The sequence below is a fragment of the Python bivittatus genome, unplaced genomic scaffold (assembly GCF_059951505.1).
Source record: "Python bivittatus isolate LINGU-HERP-01145 unplaced genomic scaffold, Pbiv_v1 ctg000070_np1212, whole genome shotgun sequence".
NCBI lineage: Eukaryota > Metazoa > Chordata > Lepidosauria > Squamata > Pythonidae > Python > Python bivittatus.
In genome coordinates this window covers 50,403,984-50,425,830 of record NW_028277034.1, presented here as the reverse complement: position 1 = coordinate 50,425,830, position 21,847 = coordinate 50,403,984, and the positions used below count along the sequence as shown (strand labels likewise).

The following is a 21,847-nucleotide window of genomic DNA, read 5'->3' as shown; positions in this document are numbered from 1 at the left end:
GGGGTTCTCTGAGCTTGGTGGTTTTCTTGCAAACGTTTCATTACAAACTCAGAGAATCCCAAGGACTCCACAGGTAGGGGTGCCTCTTCGGCCCTGTTTCGCTTCCTCTTACACGTTCAGCAAAAAGGTAGCTCAACAGTTGGGAAAGATGGTTTTTGGAGGAAAGCGTGAACCCATTGTAGTAGAAATACTTCAATTAAATCACACTACTTGTATGTGGAGCGTAATTTCCTCTCTTTGGGATAGAACTGGAGAACTCTGTTTCCCAGCCTTGATAGAGTTATGCTGAGATAGACTGTAGCTGGTTGGACTGCAAAACTTTTGTGTTCCCATGATTTACTGTTCTTCCTGAAAAAAGGGTTGGGAGTTTTCTGTTTGTGAGGCGGCACCAGCCTGAGATCGCAGTTACTTATCTTGACTTAGGCCCCACTTAGCTTAGTGGAACTTCTATGGAGATATGTATGAGGCTGCACCACACTTCCCCAATCAAAAGCACCATCATTGCTCTTTGAACGGCTTTCGGAAGTACCACTGGCCTCTTGGCTCTGCAAGTGGATGCTGTGGATCTCTTTACTCTTTGCAGTTAAGCTGTTGAAAGGGAACTCTAAACAGAGAGTAAATACAGCGTGCTGGGTTCACGACTTGGGTTTTTTGTTTAAAAAAGTTATTTAAATAGCGTATCAGCAAAACTTCATGGTAAAGAATGAAGCATGCCTAGATGTGCCTATGTGTGCATAGACATACATGGACCCATAAAGCAAAAGCATACAGAGTTTCTGATTTAGGTTGGTGAAATGTAAGTTCAGATCCAAAATCAGCCATGAAGTTGGGCCAACATGATCTACTTTGCAGGGTGGTCGTGAAGATTAAAAAAAAAAAAGCAAAAAAGGAACATATATGCTGCTTTTCGCTGCTCGGAAGAAAGTGAATAAACGTTCATAAATGCATAGGATTGGAAAGTTATGATCTAGCCCAGCCTTTATTGTTTTCTCATGCAGAGTGGTGAAAAATGGAAGGAAGGCCTGTGCCGTGAATGTGAATGTCTGGACTCTAAAGTAAGCTGCTACTCATGGTCTTGTCCAACTTGTCCCCCGGGAAGTGTGGCTGTTGCTGTGCAAGGAGAGTGTTGCCCTCAGTGCAAGCCAGGTATTTGCAAAGCCACGCAGCTGTGGTTTTCTTTTCAGATGTCTCACTTGCTTATTCTGATACTTTGGAACTGGGTCTTTATGTTTAGAAGCATTTGATTAGGCACACTTCCTAAATATTATCCATCCCAGCTTCTGCTTGCTCATATCTACAGACTGAAATTTTATTTGGGTGGGAGGAGCTGCTGATAGGGAAGGCCTTCTGATGTACTTGGGAGGAAGAAAGTAGCCTCACAGATGTCTGGGACAAGCCATGATGATGCAAGTGATTTGGGTGGTGACATCACGATGCGCATGGCATCACTTCCTTGCCCCCCAGAACACCTCCAATGCGTCTGTGGGGATGGGAGGTGCTTAGATTTTCTTACTGGCTTAGATCTGTGAACTTGAGAATGGTGTCCTGTCAGGTCTGATGGGAAGGAGACATGGTGGGAAGGAAAAGCCCTTCTCCTGGCTGCTGTGCCACCATGCCATGCTGCCTTCCTTCTTTTTTAAAATCTGCCTTTGCTTGGCCATGAGTGTCTCCTCTTCCTCACTGCCCAACATCATATTAGAAGTATGATCCATTTACGGAGCCTAGTAGAGGCCAGTCAGCGGGTGTCTTAAGGGGGATGCGGCCCATGAGGCGATGGAATGGTCAAGGCCTGGCCCCTCACCCTCCCATCTTGCAAAGCACAGAACCAGCCAGTTTGGTGTAGTGGCTAAGGTGCAGGGCTAGAAACCAGGGGACTGTGAGTTCTAGTCCTCCCTTAGGCATGAAAGCCGGCTGGGGGACTTTGGGCCAGGCGCTCTCTCTCTCAGCCCAGCCCACCTCACAGGGTTGTTGTTGTGGGGAAAAGAAAAGGCAGGAGCAACAGGCTGCCTTGAGCCGACCAAAAATAAAGGAATAAAAATCAAATAAATAATAAAGCAGCATCAGCATAATTGCAGCTTGAAACATTGTTTTACTTAAGCAAGTGGCAGCATCCAGACAACCTTGGCTGATCTTGAAAAAAGATAAGCAGGTTCAGATTTGTTAGGACTTGGATGGGAGACCAGTGGGAAACCCTGGGGCTGTAGGCTACATTGGGAAGGCAAAATGATCCCAGAAGAGACAAAGGCAAACTGCCTCCATATGAATGCCAAGAAAATTAAAGAGACGTGTCCATGGGGATCCCAGAGCTCAAGCTTGACTTGAAGGAGTCTTAATTCACCTCTTTTACTTTATTGTGTCTATAAATAAGCCTTGCAGTAACTCTACCAGGTGGTGAGTCAGTTGATTGCACCTGGAAACTGAAGATCAGATGGGTGGGCCTGCTACAGGTGTGTTCTAGCAGAGGTAACCTTGATTTGGGAACTCCTCAGCTCATGTTTAGATTTCATGGTACTCTGCCAGCAGGAAGGCCTCCTTAGGACATGAACTGCTTGTGCTCAGCCCCTTCTGAGTGATGGTATGCTCAAGAATCTCCGCATATACCTGTGCATTGTGAGAGTACAGGTAGTCCTTGCTTAACAACGCTAATTGGGAGAGGAAACTCCATCGTTAAATGACGTGGTTGTAAGGCGAAAAACTATGTGACTGCACCTAGCAATGGCAGTCCCAGTTGCCATTGTTAAGTGAGACCTCACATGACCGTGACTTGTGGCTTCCTGCTGGCTTCCCCTTTGACTTTGCTTGTCAGAAGCTGGCAGGAAAAGTCGCAAATGGCGATCACGTGACTGTGGGAATGCTGCAACGGCCGTAAGTAGGAGGACCGGTCGCACCTACCACTTGTTCAGTGCTGTCATAAGTTTGAACAATTGCTGAACAAGTGGCCGTTAAATGAGGACCACCTGAAATGTGAGCAAATTAAATCCTTAAACAAATCTTGTCATTGAATCTGCTGATTGAAAATCAGCATGAGGAATTCCAAAGGGGTTCTGACCTGGTGCAGAAGAAGCGTGCTTGTTTTCTTGCCATGCAGCAGGAGCTTCCTTGTACGTGAGCAGGCAAGCCCATCCTGCACTTCCGCACCCCAATTAAAGTTGTCTCATGTTTGTGATAGGTCAGTGCCATTCTGATTGCTCGACCTGCACCCAGGCTTTTGATCATTGTGATGTCTGCCGAGAGTCCACCAAGTTTCTACAGAACGGGCGCTGTGTTGACAGCTGTGGGCCTGGCTTCTATCCAGATGCTGGCCTTTGCTTAGGTGAGATTAACCTCCAGCTTGCTGTGGGATGTTGAAGCTTCTTGCTCTATAGGTGGTGCCGAGAGATTTCAGGAGATGCCTGTTGCCTCTGAGCGTGAAAGTAGATAAAACTGTTCTGAAAATTTGTGTCTTTCTAAAATACCATTTTATTACTCTGCTTCTGCCCTGACAGGGTTCTCCAGAACAGTCCAGAACAATAAATTATATAGAGAGAATCTGTAAAGCCCAGAATAAAACACTTAAGATAAACACCATAATCAGCAAGATTAACCCGTATAAAAGCCTGATAGAATAGCAACAATAACTGATAATCTAACTTCAGTTAAATCAAATCAATCTTTATTGCAGTCATAGACCAGTGTACTGTATCTATCTTCAATGTATACTTGGGTTGTCAGGAATGTATTATCTTTCTTCACTGTTGCTAATACTTGGGGGATGTTTGAGATCCCTGATCAGCAGCTGAAAAGCTGTATCATGGATCCCAAAGATCTGGCTCAGAGGAAATCAAATCCAATTTAATTTTTTTCAATATACTCCTTTTTTTTTTCTCCCTGCCTTGGGCAGCTTGTAAAGAGATGTGCTCTACTTGTACTAGTAAATTTGGATGTAGTTCGTGCCAAGGTTCGCTGCATTTGAAGGATGCCCAGTGCGTGACATCATGCGGTGAAGGGTTTTTCCCGGGACCTCTCCAGTGCACAGGTAAGACCGAGAGAAATAACTGTGTTAGGTAATCTGAACATGACCCAACTCTGAACACAAAAATGAGGTAAAGGAGAAGTTGAATAACAATGAATGAAATTGCAAGAAAAGATAAAGCAAACCTCCCTGTGCTTGCTTATTAAATTCTTAGCCCAATACTCAGCTCTGAAGATCCTGTGACCCGCCGCATCTGGCCGGACACTTATGAAGTGGTTAAGAGCACCAGCCTATCTCACCTATACCTTCCAAGTTCTCTTAGGCGAAACAAGTTGTCTAGTACTAAATTGGCTTCCATCAAAGGAAGGAAATCTTTGAAAGCACGGATCAGGTCGGCTGCTAGCATTTTCAGAATTATTTTGAAGCTATCTAGTGCTATTAAAAACCAGCCACGAGAAAAACAGAGTGTGGGTGCGTAGGTGTGAGAGATCCCACTGTTCATCATTTTGTTTGGCACCAGCCATTTTATCAGCCTTGCTAAAAGATTAGATTTGGTCTGATTCCTACATTTGAGCAGTGGACTCACCGTGGCCTTTTGCTGGGGTAACCCAAATTCTTTTGGCTTGAATTTGCAAAAGCTTGCAAAAGCTTGAACAGACATCACTCATTTTCGTTTGTGGCTTCTGGCATTCCAGGAATTTCAAATGGTTTTTGGCAAGGGCTAAGAGAGTAGGAGGGGAGAGGGGGAAGGTACAGAAGCAGGGTTCAGACCTGGACACAGTGAGAGAGGGAGGGGAGACAGAAAACAGTGAAAGCCCAACTCAGCTCAAGTTCAGATTTGCTCATTTTAATAGCAAGCGTGATCCTATTCCATGCTTGTCCATTCTGATGAGTTCACTCACCATTTTCTCTCATTTTCTAAGTGCTTAACTACTGAAAGTACTAATCCAGTTCCATTGTATCCAGAGGGTTTTACCACCCATGGAGGCATTAGGAACGCAGCCTTAATTTTCCAGTTCCTGATAACCTTGCATTACAAAAAATAAAACTCAACAGCTTCAGCCGCAAGCCTGTTAAAATGGTTGCGCTTGCCGTGAAAATCACAGGTGGAAGGGTGTTACGGAAAGGAGAGCCACATTCCCTGAAATAGCAGCAAGCATTTCGTCTTAATGCTGTTTGCAACGTTGTGATAGTGTGCAAGGGGGAAAGGGTAGATTTCTGCCTGTTTTTGCTGGGTTCTTTTTTTCTCTAAAGTCATAGATTCCTAGGGCTGAGAGAGAGAGGGACTGGCCCAAGGTCACCCAGCTGGCTTTGTGCCTAAGGTGGGACTAGATCTCACAGTCTCCCGGTTTCCAGCCTGATGCCTTCACCACTGCACCAAACTGGCTCTCGAATTCTGCTTTTGGCAATGTGAAGTTCCAAGTAAAAGAGCTGGTGACCTACATGTACCTGTGGCTTCTGCAATTCTGTGCTGAATATTTCTCTGGCTTCCCATTGGTTTTACACGTTGTACCCTAATCAGTCCCCTCAAAGACTGTAATCAGGTATAGAGGCAATTAAGGATGGGCTGATTGGGAAGTTTCGACCCACACAGAGCTAGCTTCTTTAGGACAGCTGTCTAGCAAAGCTGGCCAAGCTCTTCCAGGAATCACTTTTCATTTGGGAAGCTTCCCTTTTATGAAACGTTCCCTGCCTTTGAAACCATAAAGTCGAGAATCCGAAGCACTTAGAAAATGAGAGCGAGGACTCGGTCGGCCACTCCTGCTGGCAATTTGCATTAACCTTCGGGATGCAAAACCAGAGGCTGGATGCCAGTTTGGCACTTGTGCACTGAACTAAAAGAACAGGGGGGGAAATGTATAGTTCTGTTCTCATGTATTAAAAGGAAGGGCTCTTTGATGAGGCTTTACTTAGTCCATCTGTTTTGGGTTCAGTTGTTGTCTTTTACGTTTTCTTCTTAGTCCTCTTTGGAGGGTAACAGATGACTCCTTCCAGTTGCCCTGCAGTGGAAAACAGCTACTGATTTCATTTTATTACTGGTTTTGCAGCTCTCTCCCTCCATATATGCATGCGTGGATGTCAGTGGGAAAAAGTTGCTGGGAATTTTTCTCTGATCTTTTCTCTGGGGAGTTCCGACAGTTTGCTGAATTATACTTGGCTGCCTTTTTCAGCACAGCAACGAAAAACAATCGGCAAAGCGCTTAGTTTCAGAAAGCGCTTGTAATGTATATGTTCCCCTTTCCCTGCTCCTACTTCTACTCTGTGACTTAAGGCACAAATAGCAAAGGAGCAGATCAAACTAACATTAAGTACAGCCCAATACTTTGACATTGCCTGAGTACGAAAGATCATTGCCCCAGCGTTCATGCCCTTTTTAAGAAGGGCATGCTGCAACTCTGTGAAATAATTATTATCCAACAAGGAGACATCTACCACCCCCAGCAGGGGAACAGGCAACCTGCTTTCCATATGATTATCTGAACAGTGTGGTGATTTACCACTTTGCCATTTCCTTTTATTTTGGTTAAAATATACCTGTACCTTGCTGCTAGAAAAAAAATCCAAAGAAATCACTTAAAATAATAACAGTGCAAAAATCAGATGACCAAAATCAAAATTGCACTAAGCAGTCATTTAAACCAACTTTGTCTTTCCTTCCTCCTCTGGGTATGGCCGAAGCTTAAGTAGAGGTAGTTCTCACTTAACGACTGTTCGCTTAACGACAGTTCAAAGTTATGACAGCTTCAGAAAAGTGCTTTACAACCTATACTCACACTTACAACCATCGCAAACCATTGCACCCCCATGGTCTCATGATCACTATTTGAGAGCTTTTTTATGACAGTCATAAAACGAATCACTGCAGTTGTTAAGCGAATCACATGGTCATTAAGTGAATCATGTTGTTAAGCAACTTCTGGCAAAAACGTCCATTGGGGAAGCTGGATTCGCTTAACAACTGTTGTAAAAATGCTTGTAAGATCAGGTTTGGTCATGTGGTGACTCACTTAATGACCACCTCGCTTAGCGACTAATTTTCCAGTCCTTATTGTGGTTGTTAAGAGAGGACTATCTGTAATATATTTTCAGGAACCAAACTCAGTTCCCATCCATTCAGCAAAAGTCTGCTCCTGGTGAGCCCTATCTCTTTTCAGTTCAGCAACTTAATTTAGATGAGTGAAAGGATCATTCCATTATTGCTACAGTTAACCTGTCGAGCATCAAGAATTCATGCCAGTCTGTGCTTAAATGCTGGAACTCTATCGTAGATTTTCATCTGTGTTCTTCCTTCTCCTGAGTTAGAATATTTTTCAAGGAAACATTTTTCCCTCCCAAGTTGTTTTACTGGCAACTTTTTGATGGCTGAGAGCGGCCCTTAACATTTTATGGATGGCCTCCTGTCTTGATGGCTAAAATGACTAACATTCCTTCAAAAGATGTTGAAAACATAGTGAGCGGGTTGGATCTTTTTGTCCTATGCAGTTGGCAAAGTGGTAACGCTGAACAATACTGGAAAATAATTTATTATAGAACAGAGCACATTTGAAAGTTGTAATTCCATTGTATCCTGAAATATTCTTAAGGATTTTTTGGGGGAAAAAATCTCTGATTTCCTCTTTGGAAGAATGACAAACTAAATGGTGGAAGTATGCCTCAAAGTCTAGAATAACTTTGTATTTAAAAAAACAAATCCAACATAGAATTTAATTCTGATTGGAAACCATTCTTGGACTAGAGTTGTATACATCAAATTGTGCCACATCTGAGATGTGGGTTTTAGAGTTCATGCCTTCATTTGATGTATAATTTACAGTGTTGCTTCAGTTTATTGTTTATTATCTATGATCTTTTTTAGCAACTTTAACTGTGTTAACCAAGAACTTCTAGCTTAAAGTTCCACAGAGCATGTGGGTTTTGATTAGAAAATGGGTAAGAAATATGGCATAAGCTTCTATTGATGCATTGGATTATATTTGTTTTATGATATTTCAGATTTGTTGTTTATCTGCCCATATTTCACTGCCTGTATCCAGTTCTTCTATTTGTGTCATCTATTTTTACATTCTTTTAAAAAGATATAACAGTACAGTACAGAAAATTGTTCTATCATCTGTCATCTATCCATCTATCCATCTATCCAATGATATAGAACTGGGAAAAATTATGGGTAGCTGAGGATTTTGATGGGCTATGTTATGTGGCCAAATGGTTAGAGCAGCGTTTCTCAACCTTGACAACTTTAAGATGAGTAGACTTGGGGAATTCTGGGATTTGAAGTCCACTTATCTTAGAATTGCTAAGGTTGAGAAACATTGGGTTAGAGGCAGGGTTTTAATTTCTTTCTCTAATTGTTTTTGAAGGCTGTTCCTTGGTTTTCTACTGTTAAGCATATCTAGGCAACCTCAGATGACAACTCCCAGAATTCTCTGCAAAGGCTGCATTGGTTGGGGAATTCTGGGATTGGAAGACCACACGTCTACAAGTTGTCAAGACTGGGAAATTTGGTTTACACTAGCTTTTTTTGGCTAACAACAGGAAACTGTCACCAATATAAATGTGATGTATAAATAAATTAAATAAATATTTGTCAGCTATAGTCAGAGATGGCTCCAGTGATTGCAAAAATAATTTTTAGGAGCCACGTGTAATTTGGGCTTCAGGTTGCACACCTCTGCTCTACGAGAAAGGCTATATAAGCTTCCTGTTCAGCCTTGGAATATATCTGGTTGATTTCCTTTAGAACAGTGTTGTCCAAACTTGGCCACTTTAAGATGAGTGGACTTCAACTCCCAGAATTCCCCAGCCAGCCATGCTGGCTGGGGGATTCTGGGAGTTGAAGTCCACTCATCTTAAAGTGGCCAAGTTTGGACAACACTGCTTTAGAAGAATAATGGCTGAATCTGTCATCAGTACCATAATAAAAGCTACACAGGTACGCCTTCCTTCTTTTCCTATATGCTCTTACACTAGAGAGTTCTGTGACTTTTTTATCGGTCTGCACCTCATGCTAGAGGCCTCAAGACCACCTCCCTTTAAGGCGGGGTATATATAGCTTTGAGTGTTATATCAGCTATTAACTTTGACCAGATTTGAACCATGGTTGAAGGGTTGAACATAGGACATCTACTATGGATACAGTGACCATATTTTCTTGGAAAAAAATAAAGGATAAACCTGAAAAGGGGGCAAATCTGAAAGAGGTTCGTAAGGATTAAAACATTGTTTATAACTTTGCCTTACAAAGGAAAATTCAAGAGCAAAACCAAGGGAATAAATAAATAAATCTAAAGAACAGCTTTCTGAAATAAAAGACTGTTCTTTATAATAAAGATGTATGGTCTCTGTAACTATGGAGGATTCCTGCTCCTGAAGAAGTCCTACTAAGGACAAAACTGGTTGTGTAGTGCCTCCTACATGGTCAGTAGCTAATATAACATCAGAACAATAATGTTTGGTGCCCTGCTTTTGTCCTCTGCTCCAAGAGGCTCTCAGGGCCTAATTGTAAGCTCTTTTGGGTTGTTTAATTAACCAGTGAACCAGGAGAAGATTCCTGCTGTGGTGGACCTTACCCATGTGTTACTGCTATATCATATGTGCTGCTGGCTACAAGAACTGTAGAATCTTAGAGTAGAAGGAACTATTGGGGCCAATGAATCCAGTCCCCTACTCTATGCGGTAATCCAGAAGGATGGCTGTCTTGCCACTTGAGTAGATACATTGGTCTTACAGTTGAACTCCTGCTCCAAGTTTTTTTCTAAAATTCAGCTAGCATCTGTCTCCCTGTAATTTAAGGTAATTTCTTTATGCCTTGCACTTGGGGATGATAGACAGTTTTCTTGGACGTAGATAGTTCTTCCATTGGGGTACTATTTTTCATAGCTGTAGTTTTTTTGTTTTTTGTTTAAGATGGTGGTTACATTGCAGAAGGGCTTCTGCAGGGATGTTTCCAAGGATATTGGTCTGGTTCAGGAGTTTCATCTTGAAGTTCTTTGTGGAATGGGGGATTATAGACTCCAGTGTTCCTACTGCTCAGACTGAGGAAGACTTCAGATAGAGTTGAAGGACCAATGAGGCCTGGTGGATTGAGTGGGCAGGTTGAGAAACAGAAGGGGAAAAGGAAAATTCTGAGTTACAGTTAGGTTTCCTTGTAAAGGAGATTCTTTTTTCATGACCTGAGGCTATAGTATGGAGTTCCTTAAGCTGTTCTTCTCTCCTTGACTCCACCTCTTCCTGTGGTCCCCACAAGCTTTCTTCTAAAATGAAGATCATTGTGCAGACCAGTTTGCTATGGTTCTTTCTTCCTTGACAGATATTTCTTTTAAAGAACTGTACATTAATTAAAAAAGGAAAATTGGAGATTTGTAGGGAACATTAACTGCTCAATTATTGTTCATGAAGTCCATGGGTGACTTTGTAGTTGGGGTTCAGACAAAGAGAAAACTTCACAATTCAGAACTGAGCAATCACATCTTCAACAAGGCTCTAACAAACGGGGTATGGGTGTGTGTTTCCTAGTCCAGGGTGCAAACCCTTTCTCAAACCATGGGTTGCACTTATTCATTCTGCAGCATGAGGCCACCATCCCCAAACAGGTGGGAGCAGAACAAAGAAGGGCAGGGCCACAATGAAAATTGAGTTTGATTTAACTTAGCTTAAAGTTATCAAAATATAGTTAGTGTGATTAGCTATGTGGTTAAGAGTACTGGACTAGGACTGGAGATGCCCACATTTTAGTCCACTCTCAACCACAGGAGCATCCTGGGTGACTTTGGGCCAGTCCTTCCCTCTCACTACAAGAACCAGGGTGGTATAGTGGTGATGCCGGAGGAGCAAGGACATCCTTAGCCATAGAAGCTCTCTGGGTGACTTTGGGCCAAGGTCTCTCTCTCAGTCCAAGCACCAGTGTGGAGGAGTGGGGAGACCCTGGTTCTAGTCCCCCCTCAGTCATGGAATCTCCCTGCTGACTTTGGGGTGAGATCTCTTAGCCCAAGGGTGGTTGTTGAAGGGCTAAAATTGGAAAATGGGTTTCTGAAAGAAAGGTGGGATATAAATATTCAATTTAGGCTTCTGTCATTTCAAAAATTACAATTTAATGCTCAGTTCTGGAAAAAAAGGTTTGAGGGGCTACACCATGACTCTCAGAGGCCTCAGTGCTGTATCCTGTCCCAGACCAAGAGAACAGGAGAGGAAATTCTGGGGTGTCCTTATTTTATGGGTTCTCAATCTTTGCAATGCTTTGACTTTTAAAAAGAGAAATCAGTGTATGCGATCACTCGTGAATAAAACTAATAATAACTAGATGATAATAAACTTCTATAATTTTTATATATTATAAAATAATAAACTGCTGTGATTAGCAGGTAATTTTGACAGAGGGCTACACCCACAAGTTTAACCATCTCTCAGACTCACTCTAGACTTTGCACAGGCAAAGGGAGGGTGAGTTTTGAGCTTGCAACACCGGTCAGCCTAAAAATATATAAATGACACCCCCCCCCCAAGTTACATGGACTCCCCTTGGTGGGTCAAGACCCAGTTTGTGAACTCCAGCCTGAATTCACAGGAGCTGATTCAATTAATGCCTGACCTCTCTTCCCTATTAAAGTCCTTTAGGGAAGGTAGATCAATATGAGCATTAGTTAGCCTAAGGAGAATAGGGAGAGATGTCTTCTCAACAGCTCCAAGTCTCTGGAGCAGACATTCTAGCGAGATGTACTGGAGTCTTTCTTGGCTCAGCATTGGGTGGGACATAACATTATGTTTGAGAGAAATAGCCTCAGGGTTTTATGAAGCTGGAGCAGTTTTTATAAACAAGAATAAGAAAGAAACTCTGTCTTGCCAAATATAAAGGGTAAAGGCTGAAATGGGGACATTGCATCATAGCCATGCTGGTTATGAATAATGGATGTTCTTGTCTCATATTTTTGGAAGGTGCTAGATTAAGGCAAGTGGATGTAAGACTCCATGCAAGGACATGCCTTAAGATTTCCCATTCTTCTTTCAAGACAAATCCTTTCTTCAATCTGAAAGAAATTGTGTCCTTTTGTTATGGAATGTGAGGGTGATCTTGGAAGATGGGGGGAAGAGATGCCATGTAAGGTATGATCAGATAAAAGAGAAAGGAGTCTGCAACAGAGTAACGGCCAGAAAAAGACTCAGGCGGTAAATAGGGAGGGTGGGAGATCTGTACTTTCAGGGTTTCAAGATTCTGTGGAGTCCTTGGGGTTCTCTGAGCTTGGTTGTTTTCTTGCAAATGTTTTGTTACCTGGCTAGGTAACATCTTCAGTGCTAACTTCAGTGTTACCTAGCTGGGTAATGAAATGTTTGCAAGAAAACAGCCAAGCTCAGAGAACCCGAAAGACTCCACAGTTCAACCCTGAGCTACAGATATTCTCTCTTATTGCAAGATTCTGTTAATGTAGCCTTACAGTAAAGTAGAATTAGCTCATCTAATCGTATTTCCTGTCTGGTTTACCTGGGAATGCTGACATCCCTTCAGTGAAGGCCTCAGCCAAAGATAGCCCACTTGTCTGAGTCACCATAATTTCTCTGCTTCTTTTCGTTCTTCCATTATGCTATGGCACTGCATGTGGAGAGTAAAAGGAGAAGCCCCATTCCTCTGAGGAATTTTAAATGGTTGCTTAAAAGGAGGTAATGAGAGATCACCTTATGGGGGCTCAGGAAGGAGTTGAACAGTTGCTGGCATTATATTTGCCCCAAGAGGAGTGGGCAGATATGTGTGTGATCCTGCTATTTCTGGAGAGGAAGCTAAGATTGGCTTTGCAGCAAAATACAGGTCTGTTTAAATATTACTACAAGTGATGTAGCTATTTCACAAAGTGAAGCAACATCATGAAAACATGAAAGCACCTAGTTTGATCTTTGGGGTGATGGACTGATGCTGCATCAGGATAATGCTGTTTCCCTGGATGTTTTCTTAGCACCTGACGCCTGCTTAATGTGGGAAACACCTTTCCGAGCATAATTCTTTCTGTCCCATTTGACTCTTGAGGGTCTGCCTTCCTGTCCAGTTTGACCATTGAGGGTCTGCTCTGGATTCCCCTCCCCACCCCACCCATGAGAGGTTAAGGGGCCTTGGGCCGAGATATAGGCCTTCTCGATAGGCCCTTGTTTAATGGAACATCTCCCTGTTTGCCTTGTAGTCAGATCTTTGAAACGATTTGGGCCCTAGAGTGTTCTGGGTCATATCTATTTTTACAATTGTTTTAATGATTTTTCATATTATATTTTAGAATTTTTTTTTTTACAATTTCATTCATTTTTATTTGTTTGGGTATCTCACCCAGAGTCTTGTGGATTGAGCACATTGGAAGCCCTGTAAATCAATCACTCAGTGTTGGCATTTAAGCAGGCCATATATGGGACCCTGAGAGTCTCCATTGCTCTTCTGTTCTTTACAGAATAACTTGCAGAAAGTCCCAGAGCTCTGTTTCCCAGGAAGCATCCGTTCATCCCAGAAAGCACTTCTACATCTCCCTCCCTGTCCTGTGCCATTCCCATTGCGGTCTACCACATCATCTCACTTGTTTCATCTGCGACAACATCAAAAGCTCAGTTCCCAGAAATCTGCCTTTGAAACACTGCAGTAGTTTTTCATCTGGACCAGATCGGGTGACCAGGCTTTGGGCTTTAATTAGTTTAGCCCGAGGGAAGGGAGAGATTTTATTTTAATAGTGCTTTTATAGGGAAGACTGATTCAAATTCTAGCAATGGAGAAGGGTAGCAGAACATCTATATCTAAAACCACTGAGGCTGTTTGAGAAGGCCGGTATGTAAAGTAAGATGATATGCAGAAGTTCACTTTTTTCTGGCAAAGGAGGCAAAAACTGGAAACATGAGTGTCATTTGCAAACCCTGCCCTAACTTCAGATTGAAAGGGTGAGATGAGCGGGGGAGGAGTTGCAGATAAAGAAGAAAAGGCTGGCCTGACCCACTTTGGATTCAGTGCCCCCCCATGGCTTGTTTCAGCCCCCAGTGGGGCATGGGTTGAGGGATTAACCCCAGTGGTCTATGTCTTCAATGAATGAAAGCATCTCTCCCTAGCTTCAATCAAGGAACCTAGTTGCTTGTATCTCTGCAGTAAAACTAGTCATTGGATTCTGCTTGACAAGATGGTTTTAAGTTGAACAACACCATCATGGCCTCGAGGGCATTTTATGCTTCCTCAGAGAGTCATTTTCTCTTGGAACCGGATGTCAGCTGTAGAAGGTAGACCAGACTAAGAAACCAATGCTATATAGGTCAGGACTACTTTTACTGGAACAGCTAGAGTAACAGAATCTTGCAAGTCTGAATGTGCTTCCCCCTTCCCTAACTTAATCTTTTTATGAAGTAGGGAGGGGCTTGCCTGAGATGTTTTCTCATGTTATTTTCTTGGCCTGGGCTCAGGCCCCTCTTATCTGACCATTGCCTTGGTAGCAGTTCTTCTGTCCTTCAAGGCCATTCCCTCTTCCCTCTACTCCAGATGATCCTTAAGCACGCTGTGCTTGTCATCCAAGACAAGGAAGCCTGTTCAGCGATTCACCTCTCTGCATTTAAAAGCCTTCCATCAAAAGGAAAATGAGAAACACAGCAATCTGGGTAGGCTTGGTCTCTAATTGCAGCGTCCATGCCTTGTTGCCCTTATTTTTTTCCCTGAAGATTTAAACACTTTCCTCCTCCCTGAAAATGAACCCACTCTCACACATAAGATCCCCATTGAGTTTAATAATGGGTGTGGAGCATATCCCTTGTCCCTTTTGTTCTTGAGAATTAAACTTCTAGCGTGCTGTAACACAACAGCAGTTGTTCCCTGCTGATTTGATAATGGTAGAACCGCCGATTGCAGTTCACAAAAGGGTGCTAGTAAACCATTACCTTGGCATGCAAGTGAAAAGAAATAAAAATCCACCCCCAGAATCTGCAGACACTGTGGCCAGCATCAACCTTCCCTGATATGCTGCCATTCAGAAACATTAGGATTGTAGCTCTCATAATCCCTAGGCAGGAAAGGTGTCACTGGAAGGATGGAATTTATTCTTTTATTTTTTAAAATATTTCTGACTAACTTTATATCCAGATATTCCTGGGTGGTATTCAATAAAACGGATCCACCATAAAGCAAAAACAAGTCACTGGATTTTAGTCAGTAAAAACCCACAAAGGCAAGAGTCGATGATCAATGTGTGAGCCAGCACTATAGAGCAGTGTTTTTCAACCTTGGCAACTTTAAGATGTGTGGACTTCAACTCCCAGAATTCCCCAGCCAGCATGAATTGAATTTGAGACTGTAACTACACAACCAGCCAAGGGGCTCACTTAACCTGTTGGCCTGAATGCCTGTGGGAACATCCAGGTCTTTAACACTTTATGAATGGCCAACAGGTTTGGGGCCATCCTGATCTCTGGGGAGAGGCTGTCCCACAGGGCAAGCATGGCAACAGGCGTACTGCAGTCTACTGCATATCTGAAGGTTTCTGTCATACTTCCATTCTTTTTTTTCTGCAGGCTAAACCCACCCAGTTCCTTTAACTGTTCCTAATAAGACTTGGTTTCCAGACCCTTCATGATCTTGGAAGCCCTTCTCTGAACTTTTGCTGATGTCCTTGTTCTGGTGCCCAGAAGTGGACAAGCAGGCCATGACCAATTATTGGGGAGGAACAATTATTTTCCATAGTCTGAACTCTGTGCTTCGCTTAATGCATCCTAAAATAACATTTGCCTTTTGGACAGTTGCATCATACTGTTGGTTTGTCTTCAACTTGTGATTCACTACAACATCTTACACATCCACTACTGCCAAGCCAAATCTCCCCCATCCTATACGTGTGCCTTTCATTTATTTCTCTCTCCAAATGCAGGACTTTGAGTTTCTCCCTGTTAGTGTTCATTTTGGCCTTTCTTCAAGCCTGTCTAGATCTTTCTGAGATTTCTCTTTCTCTTCAAAAGGGTTAGCCGCCCCTCCCAAATTTGTGCATCTCAACTTTGATAACCATCACCTCCAGCCCTTCATCCTTAATCCAGGACCTTAATTTAAAAAAAAAAGAAAGGGGACAGCACAGGGGCCAATGACACTCCACTCAGTGCTATCAGCTTTCCAAGCTGATCTGATCATCCATTTGTGAGTCTGGGTGCAAGCATTTGTAACATTAAAGAATTATCATTTATGTTCTTTAATATAGGTTTAGAAACTTGTTTGACATTTGATGGATGTGTTTTTTAGACTGTAAATAGTCAGTTCCCCCCTTTTTGCTGGGTTTGTTTGTTTTTAATTAAGTTTGTTACTGGGTTTTTTGGGGGGGTTCATATATTTTCCTTTTTCTCCCTTTTTTGTATTTCTTTCTGTAAAATAAACAGACTAAAAAAAATCAAACCAAGATGAAACAGGTGTTTGGTAGCTGTCTTAGTTGCAATCCTGGCTAATCATCATTTCTGCTAATAATTCTGCTTCCAAAGTGTTGAAGTTTTTCATCAGAGACATTTGATGATTCTTCTCTGGCTGATCTTAATATCTTTTTCTCCTTTGGGCAACTTGTGTAAAGATCACCCTCGGGGCCTCTCGTTCAGCCACTGCCTAGGCTGAAATCTGCTTAGCTTGAATAAAACAGCCATAGTTGAGCCCCCAGACTATAAAATAATAAGCTTTGCAGGATCGCAATGGAGTGATGTTCCACTTTGACCCTGCTTTCACAATTTATTGTATTGGAGCCAGAAGGTAAACCACTAAATTACTGATCCTGGTTATAAATTACAAATTTAGGATTTCCCTCCCACGATGGATTTATATTGGTGGGTATATCCCACACCCCCACACCCAAGTCAGGATGAAATCTTGGCTCTCTGGCAAGCAGATACGTGCCTTGTTGAGGAATTTAAAAAAAAAAAACTGTTTAGAACATCGGGATGAACATGGGTATAATTATTTTTTAAAAAAATAATAGCTAAAAAAAGCTCTGATATAAATTCTGGCAGCACAGGACTTAACATGCCACAATCATTACAAGTGCCATAAATAAAATTTCCTTGTTCTGCACAACTCCCCCACTGCTTTCTAAATATGGCCTGCAATCTGTACTCCTGCTTTATTTCTTTGAGTGACGTTCAGCATGAGATATAGCCTTTCCAGGAAACACAAAACTATCCATTGGCCCTTTGGTATATTCAGAGTCACTCTTAATTTCTCGTGTGCCTGAGTGCCAAAGGATTGATTTTAGCTAACTGACCTTTTGTGGACTTTAAACCTGTTTTAAAAATCAGTGGCGTTCAGTATGTCTTAATAAAGAAGGCATTGGTTTAAAATGCACAATGCTTGTGCTATACGTGGGGACAAAAGATAAAAAGATTGTGCTCTTGGGATAATGACTGTCCACCAGGGGTCTTGAACATTGGTTGACCATGAGTGAATCAGGAGAAGTCCATGGATGGCACAGGTTTCTGGAGTTGGTCTGGAGAAGCTGTTTGTAATATTCAGAGTCACTTCATTTCAAAATCTGAAGCTCTCTTCTCCTTGTTTTTCTCTCCTCTCCCCCTTCATCTAGCTAGGTGGTCTTGTTTGAGTTTTAAGAACAATTGATGCCTGCTGAGTACAGTAAATGAGATGCTTTAATTGACTTGGAAATGTTTTCCCTTGCCTCCAGCTTGCCACCATTCCTGTGCTACGTGCCGGGGTCTGACCGCAAACAACTGTTCCACGTGCAGAGACCCGTCTCTCGTGTTACTGGAAGGCACGTGCGTGGCTAATTGCGGGGAGCGGTTCTACGTTAGGGATGGAGTTTGCAGAGGTAAGAGCCACACCTCTGTGCGCTGTGACTTTATTTCACCTTTTAGCAAGGACCAGCTGTTGAGAGCCATGCGGCTGTTTCCCCCATATCAGGATAATAATTGTGGGTGTGGAGGCTTTCCCCCAGCCTGTATTGCTGTTGAGAGTGTGTGTGCACATGTGTGTCTGTGTAAGAGAGAAAGCGAGAGCGCGCAACATATGAAACCACCCTTTCTTGAAGGGTTTTTCATAGTACCTCCATTGCCTTCACAACAAATGCTCCCATTTTCCCCTTGCCCCAGGATAAGGCACTCCTTTAACTTCATAGACACTTTTCTCGGGGAAAGCTTTGTTTAACCAGACAGTAAACACAACATTATCTAGAGTTAAAGGTGGGTTTATCAGCAGAAGAGCACCACGCCTGTCAGCATAAATATTTGGTGCTAAACACCACTCCTTTTCCAAGCCCTCTTGGTGGGTTTTAATAGAGACCAAACCCCTGGAGGTTTACCCTCATACTGAGCAGTAATGAAAAGATAAATGAAATTTTTTGCAGGCTTCCCAGTGGGGCTTAGTAATGGAAAATGCAGACTTTATCCGCAGCCCATTTCTACTTGTGGGCTACTTCAGCAGTGTAGGCCAAGATTGCTGCTAATACCAAATTTTGTTAAAAGGCAACAACAAAGGAGGAGACTAAAGTGTGCCCTCTTGGGCTAGTGAAGGTCAGGTTTGGGCTCCAGAGCTCTGTTTCAGGTGTTTAGTAGGGATTCAGTGAACATGTGTTGTAGTAGAGAGATCTAATTCCTTACACAGGGGCATCAGTGTAGTGCAGAGTTTCTTAACCTTAGCAGCTTTAAGAGGTGCGGACTTCAACTCCCAGAATTCCCCAGCCAGCATGCTGGCTGGGGAATTCTGAGAGTTGAAGTCCACACGTCTTAAAGTTGCCAAGGCTGAGAAACACTGGTCTAGAAACTCAAGTTTCCATACTTTGAATTTTCTTCTCTAACTTTTCTCAACAACTCTGAGATGGAGGTTGTGCAAACAGACAGAAAGTGTAAATACAAATGAGTGACTTTCCATGGACTTTCCCTGGTTGAGAGGAAATTTGACCCAAATCCAGCACTTTAACCTGTACGCCGCACTGCCACATAAGACTGACACAGGTGAGGTGAGAACAAGTTTTGCATTAGCCTTCTGTTGCCCAAAGTAACCAAGCATGGCTGGCTGGGGAATTCTGGGAGTTTAAGACATCCACACGTCTTAAAGTTGCCATAGGTTGAGAAACATTGATGTAGTGTTTTTTCCCCCAAAAAAACCAAGGTGGTGGTTATGATTGCACAGTTGAAACCCTACCCCTTTGTGTGTGTGTGTTGCACATACAACACAAATATAAAAAAAAGGAGTCGAGTTTGATTGGGGGCCATGGCTGCCATCTTGATTTTTTTGACACCTCCCCCCCATTCCCCCCACAGACATCCCTGCCCTTATATTCCTTAGCTTATCTGTAAGGAGCCCAGCAAGAATGCTGCTTCAGATGTAAGGCTGTCCTCTTACATTTGTATGCCTCCCTAAAGGGGCTGTTCTGAGCATTTTTTTACATTTCTTGAGGGTTGAAATGGTGCCTGACCGCAGCAGTTGTAAAAATACAGTAAAAATAAATGAAATATTGTTAAGAATTTGCAAGGCACATAAAAAGAAATCAGAGCTTTGCAGCCATTATTTTGATTTTTTAATCCCCTCCAGATGTCCCTAGTTGCGCTTAATAGATGTTTTATGCCCCCCACCCAAAACTTATGGGTGATTTCTGGTACCTCTTTAAGGACCAGGGATACAATGAATGCCTTAAATATCTTAGAAGCCATAGAACACCCATTTTGTCTCTTATTTCCCACTCCCACTCCAAAATATCTTGGTTTGGTTCATTTCGTGAGGTCATGTACAACAATGAACTGTGTATTTTAAATTTTAAAACCATGGCCCTTCCTTGGCTGCAAAAACAAACAAAATATTGCCTCCCCTCTACAGAAGGCCCCCTTTGCATATACAGGTAGTCCCCAGGATAAGAACTCCCAGGTTACAGATGACCCATAGTTAAGAACAAAGCCTACTCTAGCAAAATTTGAGTTAAATACACGATGGTTCGAGTTAATTACACAATACTACTTATACAGCATTATGCAATAAAACTATTCTGGCTTACATACAAATTCAACTTAAGGACAGACCTTGGGAATGGAACTCATTCTTAAATGAGGACTACCTATAGAGGTAGTCCTCATTTAGCGACCACAATTGGGACTGGCAACTTGGTCATTAAGTGAAGTGGTTGCTAAGTAAACCTGCTGACAATCTTCCTTCAGGTTTCCTTTGCTTTACAGACCTGCGAAGGTCATCAGTGCAAGGACTGATTGCAAAGTTACTTTTTTATCACCGTCATAACTGCGGGTGGTCACTAAACAAATTAGTTAGTAAACGAGGACTACCTGTATAGCTCCATGGAAATGGTGCTGTTAAATAAATCAGTTTTCCACCATCCAAGTCAGTTAACCTCTAAAGCTGGTGTGCATTCGTATGGGTCTAATCTGAAGTGGGAAAACTCTTCTGTCTGATCCTGCCTTCCAGCAGCTATTTTTCTCCAGCACTTGATAAAACTCAGAGGAGTGGGCAGGGAGGAACTATAGCTGAGGATAAGGTGCTGTGGGGAAGAGGATTCCAGGCTCAGATTCCAGAGCAGTAGGAGAGGAAATCTGGTATCTCGCATGTCTTCCCTTGCTCTACACATCTTCCCTCCTTTTTTTTACAGCTGTTTAGCTGGGAGAGGAGGCTGCCAAATGTGGTGGAGTGGATGCCTTGGCCCCTTTTGAAAACGATTCAAATTTAAGTTTCCTGCAGTAGTTCAACAATAAATCCATTGCTCCTGCCCACGTTCCTCATCATGATGATGCCAAAATGTGCATTGCGACATCATGATCTAAGCCCCGCCCTTATACTTGCTCAGCAACTGCAAGGAATGATATTTGCACCACTGCATTGCAGCACACGTTTTGTAGCTTGTTTCCTCCTCTGCCCCCCACCCCCCGCCTTGGAGCCTAGACCTTTCTCCCTCTCTCTCTTGATAAACACAACCCCCTAATTGGATTCTCCTCTTTGCTAGCTTGCCCTGAAGGTTGTGAAGTATGTTACCCCGACCAGCTGAGATGTTTGGCCTGTGCTTCAGGCCGAGTTCTGCGTGATGGGAACTGCGTGTCAGAATGTCCTCGTGGCTACTACGCAGATAGTTCTCACAAATGCAGAGGTAAGATGCCTGGGAATTCTTTGTAAGTATGTTGGAGCGCTGAACTTGTGGTCCTCCGGTTATTGCTCAACTACAGCTCCTAGTAGTCCCAGCTCCCCAGGCAACTTCTGGTTGTGGATCACACACTTGCGTATTCTTACCCACCCACACATACACACAGTCCATCAGTATCCAGCCTCAAGTGCTCTTTGTCTTAACACCAGGCAAATAATTCCTCCTCCTGAACTTCCTTCAGGAACATATTTTGACAAGTGCATTTCATTGAAATACAGATGGAGTGTGGTGCTATGTATTTATGAGGCAGCTAAGGGTTGTGTGTGTATATAGGTGTTGTCTTCCTTTGCAGAATAATTCCTTCAACAGTCTGTAGCCTCCCGGGTTTTCAATACATCAACAAGGCGTCATGCCTTCCCTTAGACCGTTTTGCAGTAACAGTATTACTGTCATGGTTAAGAAGCAGCCCTAATCCTTCAGACATTCTTAGAGAAGTTCTCTTTTTCCAGGAGAAACTCAGAGAAATTTCACCCAATTTCTCAACCAATTCACAGAACCATCCACCTACTTGGCTCAAAAACTTGGTGGAGAATCTTAAAAGGTAATTTGGAGCAATAAGCAATGTTGATTATCTATATCTGAGAATACCATGGACAACAAATAGATCATCAAACAAATCAACCCAGAGTTCTCGCTCAAGGCATACATGACCAGGTTCAAATTATCCTGCTTCAGACACATTATGCAAAGACCTAGCTCTCTGGAGAAGACTCAAAGGCTGGGAAAGAGGAGAAGAAGACAACCAGCAGCAAGGTGGATGGACTCAGTTACAGCAGTAGTGGGTGTA

At 42.8% G+C, this 21,847-nt stretch overlaps 1 protein-coding gene across 2 annotated transcripts in view; it reads left to right on the top strand.

Moving 5' to 3' along the window:
* The window catches only part of FRAS1 (Fraser extracellular matrix complex subunit 1), a 312,542-nt gene that overhangs the window by 133,713 nt on the left and 156,982 nt on the right, over nucleotides 1-21,847 (top strand). For both annotated transcript variants that reach the window (XM_088133146.1, XM_088133147.1), the window contains exons 11-15: nucleotides 999-1,146; nucleotides 3,170-3,313; nucleotides 3,881-4,015; nucleotides 17,590-17,733; nucleotides 20,866-21,006. In XM_088133146.1, the coding sequence (XP_087989272.1) occupies nucleotides 999-1,146; nucleotides 3,170-3,313; nucleotides 3,881-4,015; nucleotides 17,590-17,733; nucleotides 20,866-21,006 (712 nt within the window). The remainder of the gene's footprint in view (nucleotides 1-998; nucleotides 1,147-3,169; nucleotides 3,314-3,880; nucleotides 4,016-17,589; nucleotides 17,734-20,865; nucleotides 21,007-21,847) is intronic.